At 39.0% G+C, this 22,291-nt stretch overlaps 1 protein-coding gene across 2 annotated transcripts in view; it reads right to left on the bottom strand.

The window, feature by feature from the left end:
* The window catches only part of efnb3b (ephrin-B3b), a 65,112-nt gene that overhangs the window by 32,792 nt on the left and 10,029 nt on the right, over positions 1 to 22,291 (bottom strand). For both annotated transcript variants that reach the window (XM_077544564.1, XM_077544563.1), the window contains exon 2: positions 2,362 to 2,651. In XM_077544564.1, the coding sequence (XP_077400690.1) occupies positions 2,362 to 2,651 (290 nt within the window). The remainder of the gene's footprint in view (positions 1 to 2,361; positions 2,652 to 22,291) is intronic.

Raw genomic sequence — 22,291 nt, 5'->3', positions numbered from 1 at the left:
GACCTGGGGCCGGCCGCAAGCCACGCAATGTGGAGAAACCCGCCTGGAATGGACCATCGTGAAAAAAAGTTGCCGACTGACCCCCTGCGAAGCAAACTGCGACCCCGAATCGGGTTCTAAGGCTCCACATCACAACATTGCACTGTATTCATTTTCTTGAACCACAAAAACATGGTGCAAATGTACAGGAAGAAGCAGGTTGCCACAAAAAACAAAGGAAAAGGCGATTATGAATAAAAAACATAATCACAATTATTTTGATTGCGATTGAAATTGTGATTAATGAACTGATTATTCATTGATTTCAAAATTTAGGATTTATTCAATTACTACAACTCACCTACTCAAAACTACAATAATACCCTAACGCCCATTGATCCCTGCACGTTCAACACTTTATTTTTGAACGCTATTCTCTTCGTCGAGGACAAAATGACTTTTTTTTATACTAAATTTACGCCTCTTGCATTTTCACTTTGTTACAACATATATTGCACATAATCAAACCTCCCTTATAACTTTATCATATTTATTTTATATTATTTTGTTATTATAAATAATTTTTTTCAAGTCTTGTGACTTACTGAGCTCATAGTTATTTATTTATTTATTGTTTTTTGAAGGGAAATTACTCACTCAAGTCTATGCTAATACCTGTTAGCATATCAATGGGATTTTGACATTCACTATAGCATTAGCATTGGCAATGTTTATAAAACTAAGATTGTCTTGTATTGACTTACAATGTGTGTAATTATTACTGTCATTGAACGGCTTAAAGCGCGCACAAGGACGGCAGAAGCACACACGCTACACGCTTGCGACGCTAGCCACACGCTGCGTTCAGGGTACTTTCACAATGTCGGGAACTTGCAAACCATTTGACACATTAATCGCTTTTCTTTGATTAGAATGCTTTTAAAGGGTTACTTAACTAATTGAGCCTTTTTCAGCAGTTCATATTTTGTCCAGAATGAATTTGATCACCTGATTATTTTTCTTTCGCAATTAGCAACTTTAACAGCTAATTTTTTCCACTTGTTGCTGAGGAAGTATGTAACGACCAATCATGGCTCACCTGATTTCTGGGTTAGGTCAGCAAACTGAGCCATGATTGGTCGTTACCTACTTCCTCGGCACAGGTGATGTCATCTTAGTCGACAGCGAGTGGAAAATTTTGTGTTTTAAGGTATTCATTGTATTGCTGCTGAAAATGGCTCAAAGAGTCAAGTATCCCTTTAAAAGCGTTCTAATCAAAGAAAAGCGATAAATGTGTCAAACAGCGCGGTGGGTTTGCAAGTTCCTGACATTGTGAAAGTACCCTGAATGCAGCGTGTTGCTAGCGTCGCAAGCATTTAGCGTGTGCTTCTGCCGTCCTTGAGCGTGCGTTAAGCTGTTAAATGACAATAATAATTACACACATTGGAAGTAAATACAAGCCAATCTTAGTTTTATAAACATTGCCAATGCTAATGCTAAAGTGAATGTAAAATCCCATTGATATGCTAATGATATTAGCATAGACTTCCGTGAGTAATTTCCCTTCAAAAAAGAATAAATATCACAAATACATTTTGACTGCTCACTATTATCCCTCCAAATTTTCATAAAAGATTTGAATATAAACATGTGGACTGCACTTTTTAAGCACTGAACTCATCTTGATTAACTCATTCACTGCCATTGACGGCTATAGACGTCAAAAATTCATTTGAACTATTTCTATTAGTTTAACATTTTTTCCTACTTTTGTTAACAAGAGTATGAAAACCTAGATTTTTTTTTAAATTGTATTAGAACATATATAAAATTTGTGATTAATCGTGAGTTAACTAGTGAAGTCATGCGATTAATTAAATATTAAAAATTTAATAAATAGTAATTATTTTTTATTTTATTTTAAATATTATTTTTAAGAAAAGATTATTCAAAATCAGGGGCGTCAAAAAAATTATAATTTTTAATCGTAATTAATCGCATGACTTCACTAGTTAACTCACGATTAATCACAAAATTTATATCTGCTCTAAATAAAAAATTCTAGGTTTTCATACTCTTGTTAACAGAGGTGGAAAAAAAAGTCAAACTAATAGAAATACTTCAAATGAATTTTGGACGTCTATAACCGTCAATGGCAGTGAATGAGTTAAAAAAAAAAAAAAACATAAATAAAATATATACTGTATGTAATGTGAAGGTTGCGCGTATGCGACTTACGGGACTCCCACCTCTGCCAAACAAGCCCTCACAATCTCAACGGCCATCAGCATGATAAACAAACATAGTCGGGCTCAATCAGAAATCAAGCGTGCAAGAATAATAACCCTTCACACACACACACACACACACAAGCGCGCTTACCGATGATGTAGTAGTCATGCATGCTCTTGAACTCGTGACCCCACAGGTTGGGCGAGAACTCCTGGAACTTGATGGTGAAGCGCCGCTCCCGCGTGGGCTCGTCGCACGTCAGCACGATGTTGGGCGAGCCCATCACCTCGCAGCGGTCCGCCTGGTCCCGCGACGACACCAAGTACAGCTTGTAGAACTCGTACTCCGGCGTGGAGCGGGCCGTGTCCAGCGGAGGGCAGATCAGGTCCAGCCGGTCCCCGATCTGAGGGTACAGGATGTAGCCCTTATCGTCTCGGAACCTGCGAGGGGAGGGGGGGGGGAGGAGGAAGTCGAGTGAGATTCCCTTGTTGAAAACGTATCGACAATTTCATAATGAAGTGACTTTATCGAAAGGAAAACGTCAAAAGGCAAAAACGTGACGCCGCATGACGGGAGCGCCGACGGGAGCCCGAACTCTTCTCGCATTCCTTCTGTTGTGGTGCCTTGCGCATTAAATATACACCATCACAAAGCATGCACTTCACGTCTGTCACAAAAGATTTTAATAACATAGAGGAGCCGCCAGATCCTCAAAATTTGAGCTCTTCGAGGAAAAAGATGGCACAATTTCATGACGAAAGCCGAATAGACCGCTTCGAAAACCGAGCCGTGTGTTTCCCTCGCACTTGTGTGAATCGTTTTGACTGGTGCAGTGTGTATGCGAATAACAGCCTTTTGCAGGTTGTAGATCAACATATAGACAGTAATAAGATTGCAAAAAAAAAATAGGAACTATTTCATTACAGTTACAGGAAAAAATATGTAATCAGATTACAGGTACATTTATTAAAAATGGGGATTACAATTTCTACGATGAGAGAGAGTACGAAAGAGTGCAAGAGAGAGAGGAGGACAGATCAATCAATCAATCCTACATGCTTTTTAATCACTAGGATTTTTGCTATTTGTACTAAATATTGAAGTAATCCAAAAGTAATCCAGTTACATTAATTTAATATTATGGTACTTGGATTATTTTACCAACTACATTTTTAGCAGGCAACTTATAACTGTAATGGATTACATTTTAAAAGTAACCCTCCCAACCCTGCATATAGATTAAAAACAGGTGATTTCAAACAAAATTGTGTCGGATCTTAACTTTGCAGTCTCAGTGGAATCCTGAGCAACATTTGGGCTTCCTTTCACTCTGCATCTCGCCGTTTTTTTTCCCCCCCTCTACCCCGAGCAGTCAACAATGGAGCCATTCATGTGGCCACACTTTGAAACGTGGTGTGGTGGGAAGGGTTGGGGGGGCAGAGGTGACACTGATGGAGTTTTGGGGGGGGGGGTGTTAGAAAGGAGGGAGGGGCTTGCTTTTTTTCCCCAGGCAGAAACATCATTTTTTCACCCAAGCGTCGACCTCTAGGACCCCTTGAGTGTCTCCTAGCACCCCCCCCACCAGAACCCGCCTCATGCGTTCCGGCTGCCCCTCCCCGACCGTCCACTCGACACGTTTGAAAAGCAAGGTGGACGCGTGTGTCTTCTCGGCATAACAGCGTGACGGACAGCTTGAACATTTCCAAAATTCCACAGCGGCAATCTGAGCCCATTGTGGATCCCGAGCCGGGTACGCAGGTGGCACCGGCTGTGTGTGCGTCCACATATGCGTGTGTGTGTGTGTCTCATGGGCCGAAAGAGAAGGAGATCCACAAGGCACAATGACAGGGCTCCTGTACATTTGAAAAAATACAAATATAAAAGCCAGACTTTTCAGTAAATATCTGGCACTTAAAAAATGGATACGATCAAATTCCATTTTTTCCACACTTGCGTGACCTCAAATGCCACGTCAAACTTCCTCATCCTTGAACGCATCACAGCCTGGCAGGAGGCGGAGCCAACAAAGTAGGGAACAATAAATGACCGCGGCATTTTCTTGTGGCGGGTTAGAGTTATGGCGTCCCGTCTACATAAAGCTGTCCACTCTAATCTCATGGTGTAATTTCAGACACACATACACGCACACTTTAATGTACACACAATGTCAAATGCACAGCAGGGGAGTTGAGGGCAGGAAAGGGATCGGCTACGTGAGAAATGAGTACAAATGTATAACATGTCCATTCGTCGAGTATAACTTAAATAAATGAGAGAAAATATGGAAAATATGGCATTTTTTTCCCGTTACATTACAAAAAAAATAATTAAACAAATATTTTCTCCCGTTTTGTTTTGTTTTTCTTTCACGCTAATGTGTAGGCTCATTTACAGCAAAGCTAGCTTAGGCTGACACAAGCAAACATCCTTAAATTAACTTCCTGACATGTTTCACCATCTCCTGGAATAATAATAATACTAATAATAAAATGTCTGCGTTAAGGGTGAAGAGGGGAAATGTAAAAAAAAAAAAAAAAAGCAACTTTGAAGAGAAAATATTATTCCAGGTCTGAGCGCGCTGGCTTGAATCAACTGGCTGGAGCGGAGAAAAGGCACGAAGCAAGAAGCAGCTGCTAGCATTTTCCAATGTTTTGCTGCGGCAATCAGAGAAGTGTAATGGGGAACAGATGCTGGGGAATATGTAATACATAGGAACACGGGTTCAATTCCTCCCGCTTTGACACAACAGTCGCTACTTCTTCGCAAATGTGGCTTTTACCTGACTGCGTGATATGAAGCAATATATATATATATATAAATAATCCATGATGATAATGCCCTTTTATTCCGGATGGACAGACCGCCGTCCATTAGCGAGCGGGTCGGATCGACGGCTTTAAATATCCATAATGGTTATTAGTGTCTTCATTAAAGAAGCATATACCCTGGAGAAGAAGAGCACAAGTGCTCTTTGAGTGTGATGGACCAACATTTGGTGCAGCGGGAACGAGAGACTTGTCGTGGAAATTGATGAGAGTTGCGGGTAAAAGCTTGGCCCAGATCCCTCAGAACAGTTCTATTGTATGATGAGCACGTCTATGAACACGATTACGCAAGAGATAAAAATGTCAACAACAACATCGATTCGGTGTGTGTGTGGTTTTCAAAGTCAAGTATTTGTGCTTTGCATGTGTCAGTAATGATGTTTAATTTACCTGTCCCGTGTCATGAGTGTAGTATCTGTGAGGCTGAAAAAGGTGAATCTGGTGAGTGACGTGGGTGTCCGCGAACAGTAGTCGTAAAAATGACTTTGCTCTGATAAAATGCACTTCACATGAAAAGATCCAAAGCAGTTTCATCAAGTGAGAAAAGTGGCGCGTCGAGAGGGGTCTTGCTTGCGACCAGGCCGGCGGGCGCGAGAGGCGCGAGAGGTTGACGCAAAAGTCAGCCAGCGCTGCGAAGCCCGCAGGAATGTTGGTGGTGAGCGCGAGGCAACGACAGCGGCGTTAACAGCTTCCATGTGGCGGGCGAGCCAGCGAGAAGGCGAGAGCGGCGAGAAAAAAAAACGGGGAGGTGACGCAAGAGATGTATGGTAAGTCGCCATAGGTTAGTTTGCATCGCTAGTGTGAGAAAAGATGAGGCGCAATGTGAAAAAAAAGCAACTTATGTACTCAATGCATGTTTCTTGGTTATATAGCTGTAAAAATGTTAGTGATTTTTCATTCTAGTTTTTACAGTATGAGGTACCACAAATGCAAAAAAAAATTATTGTCGCAATTAGAGATGTTCAATAAACTTTTTTTTCCAGACCGATGCCAGCACAAGTACTCAACTCTTGAGTAGTCTTATACTGATACTGAGTACAGATACCACTAGTACTTTTGATACATAAATAAAACAATGACAGATCATTTTAAAGAAAGATCCATTCATCACAATACAGCATTTTTTCCTAAAATTGCATGAAATTAAGGTCAATTCTAGTTGCTGAATCATAAAACGGCCCCATCACGATTATCGATACCTGGTATCGACACTCAGAAAAATCCAGAAGCAAACTTTTTTATTTCCAGGTGAAAGAATAGTCTACTTTTTTTCTGTAAATTATTTACGCCAAAATGCTCTAAAACAGTAATAGATAAAATAAAATTTTTATTGCAATTTTTTTTCTTTAATTGGTTGATTGGTCGTTACCTGAGCACTGAGCAACTGTGAGCTCAGTCGACAGCAAGTTTTTTTTTTTTTTACTTCCCCTTTAACACTTTTCTGTCAATTCCAGTTTTCAAGCCGTCTTCCTACATCACGGCTGTTGACTGATTCTCGTCACCCCCCCCCCCCCCCCCATCACGATTATCGATACCTGGTATCGCCACTCAGAAAAATCCAGAAGCAAACTTTTTTATTTCCAGGTGAAAGAATAGTCTACTTTTTTTCTGTAAATTATTTACGCCAAAATGCTCTAAAACAGTAATAGATAAAATAAAAATTTTATTGGAATTTTTTTTCTTTAATTGGTTGATTGGTCGTTACCTGAGCCCTGAGCAACTGTGAGCTCAGCCGACAGCAAGTTTTTTTTTTTACTTCCCCTTTAACACTTTTCTGTCAATTCCAGTTTTCAAGCCGTCTTCCTACATCACGGCTGTTGACTGATTCTCGTCAACCCCCCCCCCCCCCCCCCAGCTTGAATTTTAAAAGATGAAGTAAAGGTGTCGGCGTGTGCTGCGGGTGGGGGGGGTGTTGATGAGATGCCGAGCACGGAGCGTCTGCAACGCCGAGAGTCGCAAAGAAGCCGTGAACAAAAGTTCTGAGCTGCAGATGCGGCAGCGGGAACATGAAAACACACACCCGCGAAAATTAAGTCAGGAAGGGGAAGAATGCAAATGAGGATGATGATGGCAACGACAGAAGCAGACAGCAGGAAAAAGTTCCTCCTGACCTGAATATGGCTGCCGTTCTCATTGAAAAAGAGAGAGAGAGAAAGAAGACATCCTCCTCCATACTTTGCTTAGTTAGCTTGACGCCGCTTCATCTTAATGCGATGCGCTCATCTGCCGCATTGTGTCGGACGTCGTGCGCCCCCCCCCCCCCCCCCCCCCTCAGCGGGGGCACCGCGACATGGGAGCTGAAGGGCGTGAGGTACACAATGTGTGTGTGCGTGCGCGCACCCATGCTCTTCGCAAATGCCAAAGCATCCAGCATGGCTCCAACCTGCAACTGTGCTGTGATTTTTACTGGATGTGACACAGACGCTGCAGCGTTCCCAACCGCCTCCAGTCACAGAAATGTGTGTGTGATGACAAGGGCACAGTTACCTTCAAAGTCCCTGGGCGCCATATCACTTTTTTTTTTATTTTCTTTTCTACCTGTCCTGTTGGGCAACTTGCTTCCATGACTAGTGTTAGGGTTGAGCAATTCAGGAAATTCAAATCGACATCACAATGTGGTAGAATGCAATTTGCAATTTCTTTTTAACTTATGAGACCCAAAGTATTTTGTATAATAAATCAGATTTTTTTTGTAATGCAAATTAACGTATTAAAATCACATATTAATTGCAATATTAACTTATTTACTGCCATAAATTTATTTTTAAAAAAAGATTACAAATTAAAGACAAGGGGCGATTAATTTTTTAAATTGTAATTAATCGCATGACTTCACTAGTTAACTCACGATTAATCACAAATTTTACATCTGTTCTAAATGTACAATAAAAAAATTCGAGGTTTTCGTACTCTTAACAAAAGTCGAAAAAAATGTTAAACTAATAGAAAATTATTAAAATGAATTTTTGACATAGCCGTCAATGGCAGTGAATGAATAAAAAAAAAAAAGATTAAAGTTTTTAATCATAATTAATCGCATGACTTCACTAGTTAACCCGCGATTAATCACAAATTTCATATCTGTTCTAAATATACAATAAAAAAAATTCTAGGTTTCATACAATTGTTAACAAAAGTGGAATTTTTTTTAAACTAAGAAATAGTTCAAATGAATTTTTGACGTTTATAGCCGTCAATGGCAGTGAATGAATAAAAAAAGAAAAAGAAAAGATTAAAGTTTTTAATCATAATTAATTGCATGACTTCACTAGTTAACCCGCGATTAATCACAAATTTCATATCTGTTCTAAATATACAATAAAAAAATTCTAGGTTTCATACAATTGTTAACAAAAGTGGAATTTTTTTAAACTAAGAAAAATAGTTAAAATGATTTTTTGACGTTTATAGCCGTCAATGGCAGTGAATGAGTTAAAAATTAGGGGCCTCAGGTAATAATTTTTTTTAATTGTAATTAATCGCATGACTTCACTAGTTAACTCACGATTAATCACAAATTTTACATCCGTTCTAAATGTACAATAAAAAAAATTGAGGTTTTCGTACTCTTAACAAAAGTCGAAAAAAATGTTAAACTAATAGAAAATTATTAAAATGAATTTTTGACATAGCCATCAATGGCAGTGAATGAATAAAAAAAGAAGAAGAAAAGATTAAAGTTTTTAATCATAATTAATCGCATGACTTCACTAGTTAACCCGCGATTAATCACAAATTTCATATCTGTTCTAAATATACAATAAAAAAAATTCTAGGTTTCATACAATTGTTAACAAAAGTGGAATTTTTTTTAAACTAAGAAATAGTTCAAATGAATTTTTGACGTTTATAGCCGTTAATGGCATGGAATAAAAAAAAAAAAAAGATTAAAGTTTGTAATCCTAATTAATCGCATGACTTCACTAGTTAACCCGCGATTAATCACAAATTTCATATCTGTTCTAAATATACAATAAAAAAATTATAGGTTTCATACAATTGTTAACAAAAGTGGATTTTTTTTTAAACTAAGAAAAATAGTTCAAATGATTTTTTGACGTTTATAGCCGTCAATGGCAGTGAATGAATAAAAAAAGAAAAAGAAAAGATTAAAGTTTTTAATCATAATTAATCGCATGACTTCACTAGTTAACCCGCGATTAATCACAAATTTCATATCTGTTCTAAATATACAATAAAAAAAATTATAGGTTTCATACAATTGTTAACAAAAGTGGAATTTTTTTTAAACTAAGAAATAGTTCAAATGAATTTTTGACGTTTATAGCCGTCAATGGCAGTGAATGAATAAAAAAAAGAAAAGATTAAAGTTTTTAATCATAATTAATCGCATGACTTCACTAGTTAACCCGCGATTAATCACAAATTTCATATCTGTTCTAAATATACAATAAAAAAATTATAGGTTTCATACAATTGTTAACAAAAGTGGAATTTTTTTTAAACTAAGAAATAGTTCAAATGAATTTTTGACATTTATAGCCGTCAATGGCAGTGAATGAATAAAAAAAAGAAAATATTAAAGTTTTTAATCATAATTAATCGCATGACTTCACTAGTTAACCCGCGATTATTCACAAATTTCATATCTGTTCTAAATATACAATAAAAAAATTATAGGTTTCATACAATTGTTAACAAAAGTGGATTTTTTTTTAAACTAAGAAATAGTTCAAATGAATTTTTGACGTTTATAGCCGTCAATGGCAGTGAATGAATAAAAAAAGAAAAAGAAAAGATTAAAGTTTTTAATCATAATTAATCGCATGACTTCACTAGTTAACCCGCAATTAATCACAAATTTCATATCTGTTCTAAATATACAATAAAAAATTATAGGTTTCATACAATTGTTAACAAAAACTAAGAAAAATAGTTAAAATGATTTTTTGACGTTTATAGCCGTCAATGGCAGTGAATGAGTTAAAAATTAGGGGCTTCAGGTAATAATTTTTTTAAAATTGTAATTAATCGCATGACTTTAATAGTTAACTCACAATTAATCACAAATTTTATATCTGTTCTAAATGTACAATAAAAAAATCTAGGTTTTCAAAAAATGAAAAAAAAAAAAGAGGGAAATAATAGAAATAGTTCAAATGAATTTTTGATGTCTATAGCCTGGAGGTGACCTGCCCGGTGCGTGGTGAAGCCGCACTACATCTCCCTGCCGTTCACACAACTCACATCTGCTTTTTTGGTTGTTGTGCTTGCCATTTTTTTCCCATCTTCCTGTGGTTGATTTATATAAGTCTGGATTGGTCCCATTAAGACGCTCTAGTGGAGGTGTGTGTTGATGGAGCACTGCAGGTCCTGACATGCATGTGTGTGTGTGTCACATACTTAAAAGCCCCACTGAGGTTTTTACCAGTTGAAATGTGTAGCTGAGGACGACACACACACACACACACACACACACACACGCACGCACACACTTAAATGGATGGCGGCAGCTGGCGTGTGAAGAGTCTTTGAGCTTCAGCTCGTTCAGGCCGACCACCTCGCTAATTTAATTAGGTCACACTGTGCTCGCCAGTACATACGTGGACACACGGACACGCACACACACACACACACACACAGGAACCGTCCAATCGTCTGTGAGGTGAGATGTTGATCCTGCCAGTGCCCCTCAGAGGCCACAGGGTGCAAAGAGTTTGAAACTTTAGCTAAGGACGCCTCAGCTCCGACTCAGTCGGGGGGCCACGATGTCGGGGGAGCGCTGTAATCCATCGGAGGTCCCACGGGACCACGAAATATGCGCCAGGAGACTCGTGGGTGGGATGTCGACTTGAACCCGAGCGCGCTGAATAAACTGGCAAAAAAGAGCACTTTTGGACTTGAAAGGGAGAAGAAATGCAAGTGGTTCCCTCGACTACGGTTTTAGAAAATGTAATGAAGCCAGAAGTCACACGCATTTAAGTGTTAAGGGCCTTTAAAGGGGCGGGGCCAAGTGGCAGCTCCAGCTCGGATTGGCTATTTACCACGTGCTAATTATTCCGTTTAATTCTTAATCCACAGATGCAATTTCATAAATTCCCTTTTAAGCTCTTTTCTCCACTCAAGGCCACTTCATTAGGTACCCCGAACCCGCTGATTGTGTTTGCATCCTAGCAGGGGTACGGCGCTAAAGCCGCCATCCCGCTTTCTCATGCTAGTCAGACGCCGGCATCTTGAAGCCATTTGGGCCTCAAAGCCTCGGCTGCCTTCTTTTTTCCACTTCAACCAACCCCCAAGTCCCAAAAGCCTCTCTTGAGTAGTCGCCAACGCCAATACCAAGTACTGATACCACTGGTAGTTTTGATGAATAAAATTTCCACCCCCAAAAAAAAAACGTACATACAAAGATAATTTCCTCTACATCCCGATTTTTTTTTTTTATAATTACATGCACAAAATGAATGGCAAGTTTCTATTCACAAGTACCGATGTCTTGAAATAAGGTTGGGTATCGGCCCATTACCGATACCTGTTGTCGCTATACTATGTCCATTCCTATATAATATACATTGTGTATCAGGGTATGCACTCAACAAAATCTGCTTGGTCAAAATAACCAACCCAACCTTGGGTAAAATCCCGTGAATGGCACTTTTTTTTCAAATTTAAAACTAAAAACTTAAAAGTAAAATGTACAATAAAAAAAAAACTAGGTTTTCATACTCGTTTTAACAGAAGTGAAAAAAAATGTTAAACTAATAGAAATAGTTAAAATGTTTTTTTTAAGTTTATAGCCGTCAATGGCAGTGAATGAATTTAAAAAAAGAAAAGATTATTAAAAATTTGGGGCATCTTTTTTTTTCTTTTAACAAACAATCAATACGATATGCGATTAATTACATTTTTAAAAAAAATCACCTGATGCCCCTAATTTAGAATAATCTTTTCTTTTTTTAATCGTGAGTTAACTCGTAAAGTCATGCGATTAATTCCAATTTTTTAAAAATTGTCACCCGACGCCCCTAATTTTTAAATAATCTTTTCTTTAAAAAAAAAAAAAGATTTAAAAAAGAAAAAAAATAATAACAATTAGGGGCGTCAGGCAAGTAAAATTTGTCATCGGAATTAATCGCATGACTTCACTAGTTAACTCACGATTAATCACAAATCTGTTCTAAATGTACAATAAAAAAAATTGAGGTTTTCATACTCTAGTTAACAAAAGTTAACAAATTTTTGACGTTTATAGCCATCAATGCCAGTGAATAAATAAATAAAAAAAGAAGAGATTATTAAAAATTCGGGGCATCAGGCGATTCAAATTTGTAATCTTAATTAATCGCATGACTTCACTAGTTAACTCGCGATTAATCAAAAAAAATTATATCTGTTCTAAATGTACAATTAAAAAATGTTTTTTAGGTTTTCATACTCTTGTTAACAAAAGTGGAAAAAAATGTTAAACTAATAGAAGTAGTTCAAAAGATTTTTTTTTACGTTTATAGCCATCAATGGCAGTGAATAAATAAATAAAAAAAGAAAAGATTATTAAAAATTCAGGGCATCAGGCGATTAAAATTTGTAATCTTAATTAATCGGATGACTTCACTAGTTAACTCACGATTAATCAAAAAAAATGATATCTGTTCTAAATGTACAATTAAAAAATGTCTAGGTTTTCGAACTCTTGTTAACAAAAGTGGAAAAAATGTTAAACTAATAGAAAGAGTTAAAATGAATTTTGACGTTTATAGCCGTCAATGGCAGTGAATAAATAAAAAAAAAAGAAGAGATTATTAAAAATTCGGGGCATCAGGCGATTCAAATTTGTAATCTTAATTAATCGCATGACTTCACTAGTTAACTCGCGATTAATCAAAAAAAATTATATCTGTTCTAAATGTACAATTAAAAAATGTTTTTTAGGTTTTCATACTCTTGTTAACAAAAGTGGAAAAAAAAATGTTAAACTAATAGAAAGAGTTCAAATGTTTTTTTGACGTTTATAGCCGTCAATGGCAGTGAATAAATTTAAAAAAAAAGAAGAGATTATTAAAAATTCGGGGCATCAGGCGATTCAAATTTGTAATCTTAATTAATCGCATGACTTCACTAGTTAACTCGCGATTAATCAAAACAAATTATATCTGTTCTAAATGTACAATTAAAAAATGTTTTTTAGGTTTTCATACTCTTGTTAACAAAAGTGGAAACAAAATGTTAAACTAATAGAAATAGTTCAAATGTTTTTTTTGACGTTTATAGCCGTCAATGGTAGTGAATAAAAAAAAGGAAAAAAAAGAAAAGATTATTAAAAATTCGGGGCATCAAATTTGTAATCTTAATTAATCGCATGACTTCACTAGTTAACTCACGATTAATCCCCAAAAACTATATCTGTTCTAAATGAACAATAAAAAAAAAATTATAGGTTTTCGAACTCTTGATAAAAAAAGTGGAAAAAAATGTTAAACTAATAGAAATAGTTCAAATGTTTTTTTTTGACGTTTATAGCCATCAATGGCAGTGAATAAATTTAAAAGAAAAGATTATTAAAAATTCGGGGCATCAGGCGATTCAAATTTGTAATCTTAATTAATTGGATGACTTCACTAGTTAACTCACGATTAATCCCCAAAAATGATATCTGTTCTAAATGAACAATAAAAAAAAAATTATAGGTTTTCGAACTCTTGATAAAAAAAGTGGAAAAAAATGTTAAACTAATAGAAATAGTTCAAATGAATTTTGGACGTTTATAGCCGTCAATGGCAGCTAAACACAGGATTGTATTCTAACCCAATCAGTTGATCTCTACCATTGTCTTGTGCGCAGACTTGATTCAGTCGTGTCATTTAATGAGTGTGCGATCAGCAGAGAGAAAATATCAAAGTGAGCGGCTTCAGGTCATGAAAAATACCATCCGCTCCTGTCAAGATATAGCCGAGTGCTATCGGTGTCGGAATGTGTGCGCGCGCACGTGTGCCGGGCATAGCGTGGGAGTGCGCTCCTGCCACTTCTCACCCACTTTAGCTCCTAAAGAGCGGTGTGAAAAAGTCAGCCGCGCTTGTGACTGATGGAGGCTGTCTTAATTCACGGAGCGCTCCACAGGTCGGCGGGTCCCCACCGAGGCCTCTTTGGACCAATCCGAAACTCCCCTCGTCGCACACACCTGCCTCCCCGCTCCTTCATCCGCACCTCCCCTCCCTATGCCGCTTCATCTCCTCATCCTCGACGCCTCCCCCACAAACCTCTCTGCCTCTGTTTGAAGCTGACTGTTTGTCTCCAGGGTTGGATGATTGACAGCTGAGAGAGAGCCAGGCAGCTCTCTGGCGACAGATAAGGACTTTGGCTCTATTACTCACTGGTTCCCACACGCCACACACACACACACGCATAGACGCGCACACCCCGGGTCCCGCGCTGCACCCCATTTCGGCAGGGAGCATACAAACCCTATTTGCATTCGGAAGGGCCGTGTAAAATAAATAAAGAATCGGATGAATCGAGGAATAAATAGACAGGAGGCTCTGCTGGGGAGACGTGCGCAGATGGGGGTGGGGGGGGTGGGGCTTCATTCCCAACCTCTGGGCTCCCGAGCGATGAGTGTTGCAAAAAAAAAAAAAAAAAGAAACCCTCAGTTGAGCTCGCGCACAAACACACAGTCAAATATACATGAAAAGAGCGTAAAAGCCCAAATCATGATGGAGATGAAATGTAAAAAAAAGTCCTCCCTTTGTTTGACGGGCTCTCCCAGGAGGTTGTTGCCTACCCGCTAGCATTTATTTTTTTTATTTTTTTGGGGGGGGGGGTTTGACAGGAGAACGAGCTGATCTGTTTTGAAATAGCCGATTGACAGCCGAGAGCGACGGATGCCACTTGATGCAACGTTGCGGAGGAGGCGGGAAAAAAGGATGGCCGAGATGGCTGCAGTCGAAGGTACAGTTTGTAGTACATTCGTGTATTGATGGAGAAGACGGTCGCAAGTCCAACTGATCAATAAATTGTGGTAATATAGTCAGTTTTTGTATAAATAGTTACTTAACTCTTTAACTGCCATTGACGCCTATAGACGTCAAAAAATTCATTTGAACAATTTCTATTAGTTTAACATTTTTTTCCACTTTTGTTAAGGTATGAAAACCTAGCAAAAAAATCATTTAGAACAGATATTAAAAAAAAAAAAATTATTGTATATTCAGAACAGATATAAAATTGTGAGTTAATTTTTTTTTTTTTTTTTTAAGAAAATATGATTTAAAAATTAGGGGGGGTCGGGTGACTATTTTTTTTAAATTGTAATTAGTTGCATGACTTTACTAGTTAACTCACGATTAAAAAAAAGAAAAGATTATAAATTAGGGGCGTCGGGTGATTATTTTGTTTTAATTTATTGTAATTAATCGCATATCGTATTGATTGTTTGTTAAAAGAAAAAAAGAAAGGAAGAAAAAAAATCACATATTGAGTCATAATTGCAATATTAACTCATTTACTGCCATACATTTTATTTTATTTTTTTTTAAAGACGACAAATTAAAGGCAAGAGGCGATTACATTTTTTTGTTGTAATTAATCGTATGACTTCACTAGTTAACTCAGGATTTTATATCTGTTCTGAATATACAATAAAAAAAATATTTGTTTTCATACTCTTGTTTAACAAAAGTGGAAACAATTTCAAACTAATAGAAATAGTTCGAATGAATTGTTGACATCTATAGCCGTCAATGGCAGTGAATGGGTTAATACCTGGACCTATTTCAAGCTATATACTTACTATGGTGACTAGTGCTGTCACTGTCAAAAAAACAAACATTTTAATCGATAATCATATCGAATATTTTTTGTTAATCCACTAAAATTGGACATAAATTGAATTGAATGGATGCAAGTACAGTACTCATAAATTTATTATCTTCTATAGGTATGCATAGCCTATGCCAAACGTATCGCGATTAGCATTAGCGCGCTAGTGATTACCACTTAAAGTAAACGAGCACTAACTACCTTTAAGTTCACATATACAACATTATATTTATAATACACATGTAATAGTGTCTTAAAAGTCATTTACAAACGGTGCTTCAACATTATTCCACGAGTAAAGAAGGGTAGAGCTAGCTGACAGCTACATGACGTCAACCATTGACTGCCCTCTACTGGTTAAGTGATGAACACCAAATTTTGGAATAATTAATTTAGGCAGTTCAGAACTTTCTCTCTCTTGTTCTGGGGAAGCTCGATGTGCTGCATTGTCTTTAATAAAAACCCACTAAGTCGGTGAGCGTTTTTAAGCAGACATCCGCCAATCCGTCCACTAGGTGGTGCATTAACAGAATAAATAAAGATCAGATCAAAGGTTCCGGTGTAGGTTCGAGGCCAAAAATTTTACTCGACCGATTTCTAAAGTCGACTTATCCGACTTGGTCGACTTTTTCCCCAGCCCTAATGTTGTCCATCTGAGAGAGTGGGAAGGCTTGAACCCCCGATTGGCTTTCAAGATGGCCTCTCCCGGCCCATCCCCACCCACCATTGGGTGCGAGAGGTCACGGGTCTCGCTTAAGTGCTGATGCTGCGTGCAGGCACACAAAGAAGATTAACACTCACAAATGCGGGAGGGGGGCAAGAGGGGGGGGGGGGGGGTCAGCGCTTTGTCACCCCTCATCCGCCGCCCGATTGGCCGAGATGGCGTCATCTGTTGCCGGCGGCGCCAATGAGATGCGGAGGCCCCGACTGTGCGTGCAGTCCGCGGTCAAAACGGTATCGTGCGGCAGTCGGCGATGTCGCGGCAGAGTTAGCATTCATAGCCCGCTAATTGCAGGTTAAGCCTGGGGCGCATTCCTCCGACTTTTGATTTGTTTTTTTGAGTTGACACCTCCGTCCTCCCCAGTGCACTCTTATCACAGAGTTCAAAGTTCGCTGCGACACGACAAACTCCTTAATGCCTTTTGCCAACTCAATTTGAAGACCGAAAAGTCAATAAGAAAAAAGAGGAGCAGATACGAGATGAGGTAACACGATTGGCAGCTTGCGTATGTTTTATGTTCCGTGAGTGTAAATACGATCATTTCAGATCGGACTTGAAAAGGAACAGCGGTATTCAACGGGAACAAATTCACCCGTCGACACATCACAGTCACACAAATCAGGTGCTGCCGGCCACTCAACATGGCTCGGATGGAAATCACGGGTCCGTCTTCAATGGCATTTGGCATTTTTAATCTCCCATGAGGCCTTGAGGTTGAGTGAGAAATGCGCCTGAGGGCAAAACGGAGGCTAATTCACACTCTACATGGAATTATAATGTTTCCACGCATGAAGTCTCTGAATAATTTACGGCACTCAATGGCTGGACATTATTCATTCGGCGCACACATAAATGGCGGGAAGCGTCTGGGCTGCGGCGCAGATTCGCCCGCCGCCTCGCCAGCTCCTCAGCGGTGTAGCGCTCAATCAGCAACCAGGTCAGTGCTGCGGTAACTCAATTAGTTTAGACTCATTTAAATGTATTAAAATGCCAATACAGCCGCCCCGAAAATTTATGTTATATATAAATGTATATGAAGGCTTGAATTATTATATTTTTAAACAAAAATTTTTTGAAGTTTTGCTTTAATTAATTTTAATTAATCTTTTATTTTAATAATTTTAATTTTAAGGTGCATTTTTCTGGGAAGTCGTTATTTGATTTAAAATATGCGAGTGCATCGAATCGAACCAAATCGAATCGTCCCAATTTGAAATATATCGAGATACGTATCAAATCGTCTTTTTTGCGGGTAGAATTAATTGTGCGATTAATTTTTGTTAATAAAATTAATCGTGCGATTAATTTGTGTTAATACATGATTAATGCAATAATTTTGGGTCTCTCTCTCTCTCTCTCTCTCTCTCTTCTCTCTCTCTCTCTCTCTCTCTCTCTCTCTCTCTCTCTCTCTCTCTCTCTCTCTCTCTCTCTCTCTCTCTCTCTCTCTCTCTCTCTCTCTCTCTCTCTCTCCTCTCTCTCTCTCTCTCTCCTCTCTCTCTCTCTCTCTCTCTCTCTCTCTCTCTCTCTCTCTCTCTCTCTCTCTCTCTCTCTCTCTCTCTCTCTCTCTCTCTCTCTCTCTCTCCTCTCTCTCTCTCTCTAGTGAGAAAGATTAGCTAACAAGCTAACTAGCATTGCTAACATGAGTTTGTGGCAATGGAATATTGGTGATACTTTTGTTCATGGTTCTGATATATATATATATAGATAGATAGATAGATAGATAGATAGATAGATAGATAGATAGATAGATACCCCCACCACATTTATAATAGGCATCAATTACGATATATGCTGATTTTCGCTATTTGCGGCGTATTCCATCTTTGTGACGGACACTCGGGCTTTTCTGTGCACCTCAACATTTGTTCTCATTTTCCTGAAAGTGAGAGAAAAGAAGGAGGAGAAAATGGGAGGAGAAATAGAAGCAGTGACATTAACAAGATTGCTTGTTAAGGAAGGTGGAGAGTACGGGGAGAATGGCGGGGGCCGTAATTGGCTGTAGTTTTTTTTTTTTTGAAAAGGCGAGAAAAGAAAAGACAGAATTGGGTTTCCGCGCCCGCCCGGTGTGTGAAAGTGTGTGCGTGTGCAGGTCGACCAGATGAGGGGCTAAAGGCCAGACACACCTTTCAATCAGGTTGGTACAATGCGCCGGGCCAGGCCGGGCCGCCCCCCCCCCCCTCCTCCTCCTCCTCCCTCCTCGCCTTCCACCTTCCAGGACAAAGACACAGTGTGCAACACGCATTTGCGGCCACGCAGGAGCTGCTGCAGTGTCAGCAGGGATCGTGACACCGACCAATTTCACACGGCCAGTACACACACGAAACTGGGCTCCCTTGGGGGTCTTTGGGACATAACTTAAGAGTCCATGAAATAAATAAATTGCAATACATAATTAATAGGTATCATTTAACAAAGTGGAGATTTACATATGAGGTGCACCAATAAAATTTGCAGTAAACTGTTGGATGACGAAAATGAACGTCAAAGGCAGTGAATGTGTTAAATAGATCTCCGGACCCCCAAAAAATTGAGAACCCAGTCCAATGTGCCGGCGCTGCCAGAAGCTCGTGTGCACAGGCGCAAAAGCGCTTTGCATTTCTTCGAGACGCGCCAACAAGACGTGCGTGTGTGTGTGTGCGTGTGTCGGTGTAAGTCAGCGTAATCCCTCGCCGTGGGATGCCCTCCCTTCTTCCCGTGCCAGATGAGGGGGGGATACGCGGCCAATTTCAACAGGGGAGCACGCTGCCAAGCGCAAACACGCCGTCATGGGCTGCCATGTGATGTCGCCCCTGTGGGACACACAGCGTGCGCCACCCGTCACTCCGACAAATTCTAAATAATGTTGATGCTAACGTTCATGATAACGCTGTCTTGATTAGCTGATTGAAATCAGCTATGTTGGTTAGCATGTCTACAAACGGGGAAATAAGTACTATAGACTCGCTAGTGAGAAAGATTAGCTAACAAGCTAACTAGCATGGCTAACATGAGTTTGTTCAAGAAATACTAGCGCATGTTCAATAGAATATTGGTGATACTTTTGTTCATGGTTATGATACTACAAGAATAAGACATTTCTCGCTAGTGAGAAAGATTAGCTAACAAGCTAACTAGCATAGCTAACATGAGTTTGTGCAAGAAATGCTAGCGCCTGTTCAATGGAATATTGGCGATACTTTTGTTCGTGGTTATGATACTACAAGAATAAGACATGTCTCGCTAGTGAGAAAGATTAGCTAACAAGCTAACTAGCATAGCTAACATGAGTTTGTGCAAGAAATACTAGTGCCTGTTCAATGGAATATTGGCGATACTTTTGTTCATGGTTATGATACTACAAGAATAAAACATGTCTCGCTAGTGAGAAAGATTAGCTAACAAGCTAACTAGCATAGCTAACATGAGTTTGTTCAAGAAATACTAGCGCATGTTCAATGGAATATTGGTGATACTTTTGTTCATGGTTATGATACTACAAGAATAAGACACGACATGCTAGTGAGAAAGATTAGCTCACAAGCTATAACTAGCATGGCTAACATCGGTGTGCAAAATAAATACTACGCCTGTTCAATGGCATATTGGTGATACTTTTGTTCATGGTAATGTTGTGATTGCACAAGAATCTGACAAGTATTTAAATACATACTTTTGACACACACACCCAAAAAGAAATTAAGGACTTTTTTGCCATGTCAATCACAAATCTATAGCGGAACTCACTCCTACACGTAGTATGGTTTAGCTAGCTATATTATTTTTTAGGTCTGTTCACAAGTAACAACAACCGTCTCAATTGAACAGATGCTAATATATCATAGCATATCACAGCACTGCTTTTGTTGCCGCAAAATAAGGAGCTAGCATGAAAATGAGTGCGTACCGTTTCCTACTAAATTCACACAACCGCGCTAAACACACACACACGGAAGCTAAGCGCAGGTTTATTCCAGCCTAGGGGTCTGGAAGCAATGCTGGCGGATTAGCGGCGAGGCCTGCAGGGAGGTAGATGGCGGGAGGTGGGAAGCGAGGAGATGGACAAAGATTAGGGAAAGACGGCGAGGCGTGTACGGAAAAGACGGCTACCAAACGGTTAACCCCACAGTTTATAGCACGGGAATGGATTATACCTCCCTGCACCCCTTCTCCAATCACTCCATTGTGTCCCACTATGGGAGTGAAGAAGGAGGGTGGGAGAAATTCCCCGTTCTTTCTCCACCTAAATTAATAATATGAAGTCTCTGGATTCTGGATCCCTCTCAGCTTGCTGTATCCTTTTATTCCCCCACTTTGACGCTTTATCTCAGTATTCCCGGCTTCTATTATTCCTTTGGCTATATGAGTTATGGGAGTGGATGCCTGCCTGCATGTGTGCATTCAAAGAAAGCACGACTGGCTTTGAAAAGGGAGGAGGAGGAGGGAGGGCAGATGAGAGATGGACACAAGTGTGACAAAGGGATCGGTGAGAGGGATGGAGTATCGGGGGGGCGGGGGGGTCATAGGAACCCCCATGGGCGCATCTTTTGGACTTTTGCAAAGCATAACCCCTTTTCCCAGCATCCCTTGCTTGCCTTCAAAAAGTGCCTGAACTGAAACATGACATCATTACTTGCGTTATGCGCCTTTTAATTAGATGATGATCTTCTCATGTTACAGAGCAGTGATTTTCAACCACGGGAATTCATCTTTGCCCATTGAAATCAATAACTGACGGATTAAAAGAGTCCATATATATATATATATATATATATATATATATATATATATATATATATATATATATATGCTCTTGTGCCGCATGCAGTTGTCCATTCTTAGCTCTTTGACTGCCAAAAACGTTAAATAACGTTTAGTAAAATCCTATGGAGGAGTGCCAAAGACGTTAAAAGACGTTTGTTTCAAAACAGAGGTGAAACTAACCATTTTCTACTGTTGATTACTGAAGAACGGAATAAGGTAGAAACAAACTTTTTTTTCTGATGAAAGATGAGAGTCCAATCTTTCATTTGGTAGTATGTGTGTTTCCATAGTCCAAACACATAATTTTCTATGGACCTTGAAAGATCAGTCAAAATGCTTAAATCGGCTGGCACCCACGGCATCCCTTTTTTTAAAACGTCTGGCAGTCAAAGAGTTAGTTTAAAGGGTTATAATTAGGGGTGTGCCCAAAAAAATCGATTCTCATAAGAATCGCGATTCTCATTTAGTACGATTCAGAATCGATTTTATTGAAATTATTTTATACTGTCTTGTCTGTGCCTTTATTTGGAGCGCTATTCATGTTTTACCGGGTTTGACCACTGAGGGGCAATGTGGTTCCATGCTGTCCAATACACTGTTAAGTTGTAGCCACGTTAGAGAGTAGAAGGGAAACGTCCCGATCAAGTTATTCCAATAAAAGTTTTTTTTTTTTTTTTTCAGAGTGGAGCCGTTCTTTTGAGTGATAAAAGTGCCGCGAGTAGGGCGCTAATTAGCATTAGCGAGTCAGACTGTGGATCGTTACAATTCCTTGCACATCTATAGATTGAAGCAAAAATCATTGTCAATCAAATCATTTTGAATCAAAAATCGTTCCTAATCGAAAATCGATTCTGAATCGAATCACAGACCAAAAAAATCGGAATCGAATTGTGAGACATTCAAAGATTCCCACCCCACGTTATAATTACTTTTATATCAATGCTAGTTTCCTTAACCCATCTATGGCGTTTTGCATTGTGTATTAGCATTAAGCTAGGAGAATTACGCAAGTTATGCGGTTGCC

The sequence above is a fragment of the Vanacampus margaritifer genome, chromosome 15 (assembly GCF_051991255.1).
Source record: "Vanacampus margaritifer isolate UIUO_Vmar chromosome 15, RoL_Vmar_1.0, whole genome shotgun sequence".
Classification (NCBI taxonomy): Eukaryota; Metazoa; Chordata; class Actinopteri; order Syngnathiformes; family Syngnathidae; genus Vanacampus; species Vanacampus margaritifer.
Note: the sequence above shows the minus strand (reverse complement) of the source record. Positions and strands in the feature narration are given on the sequence as shown.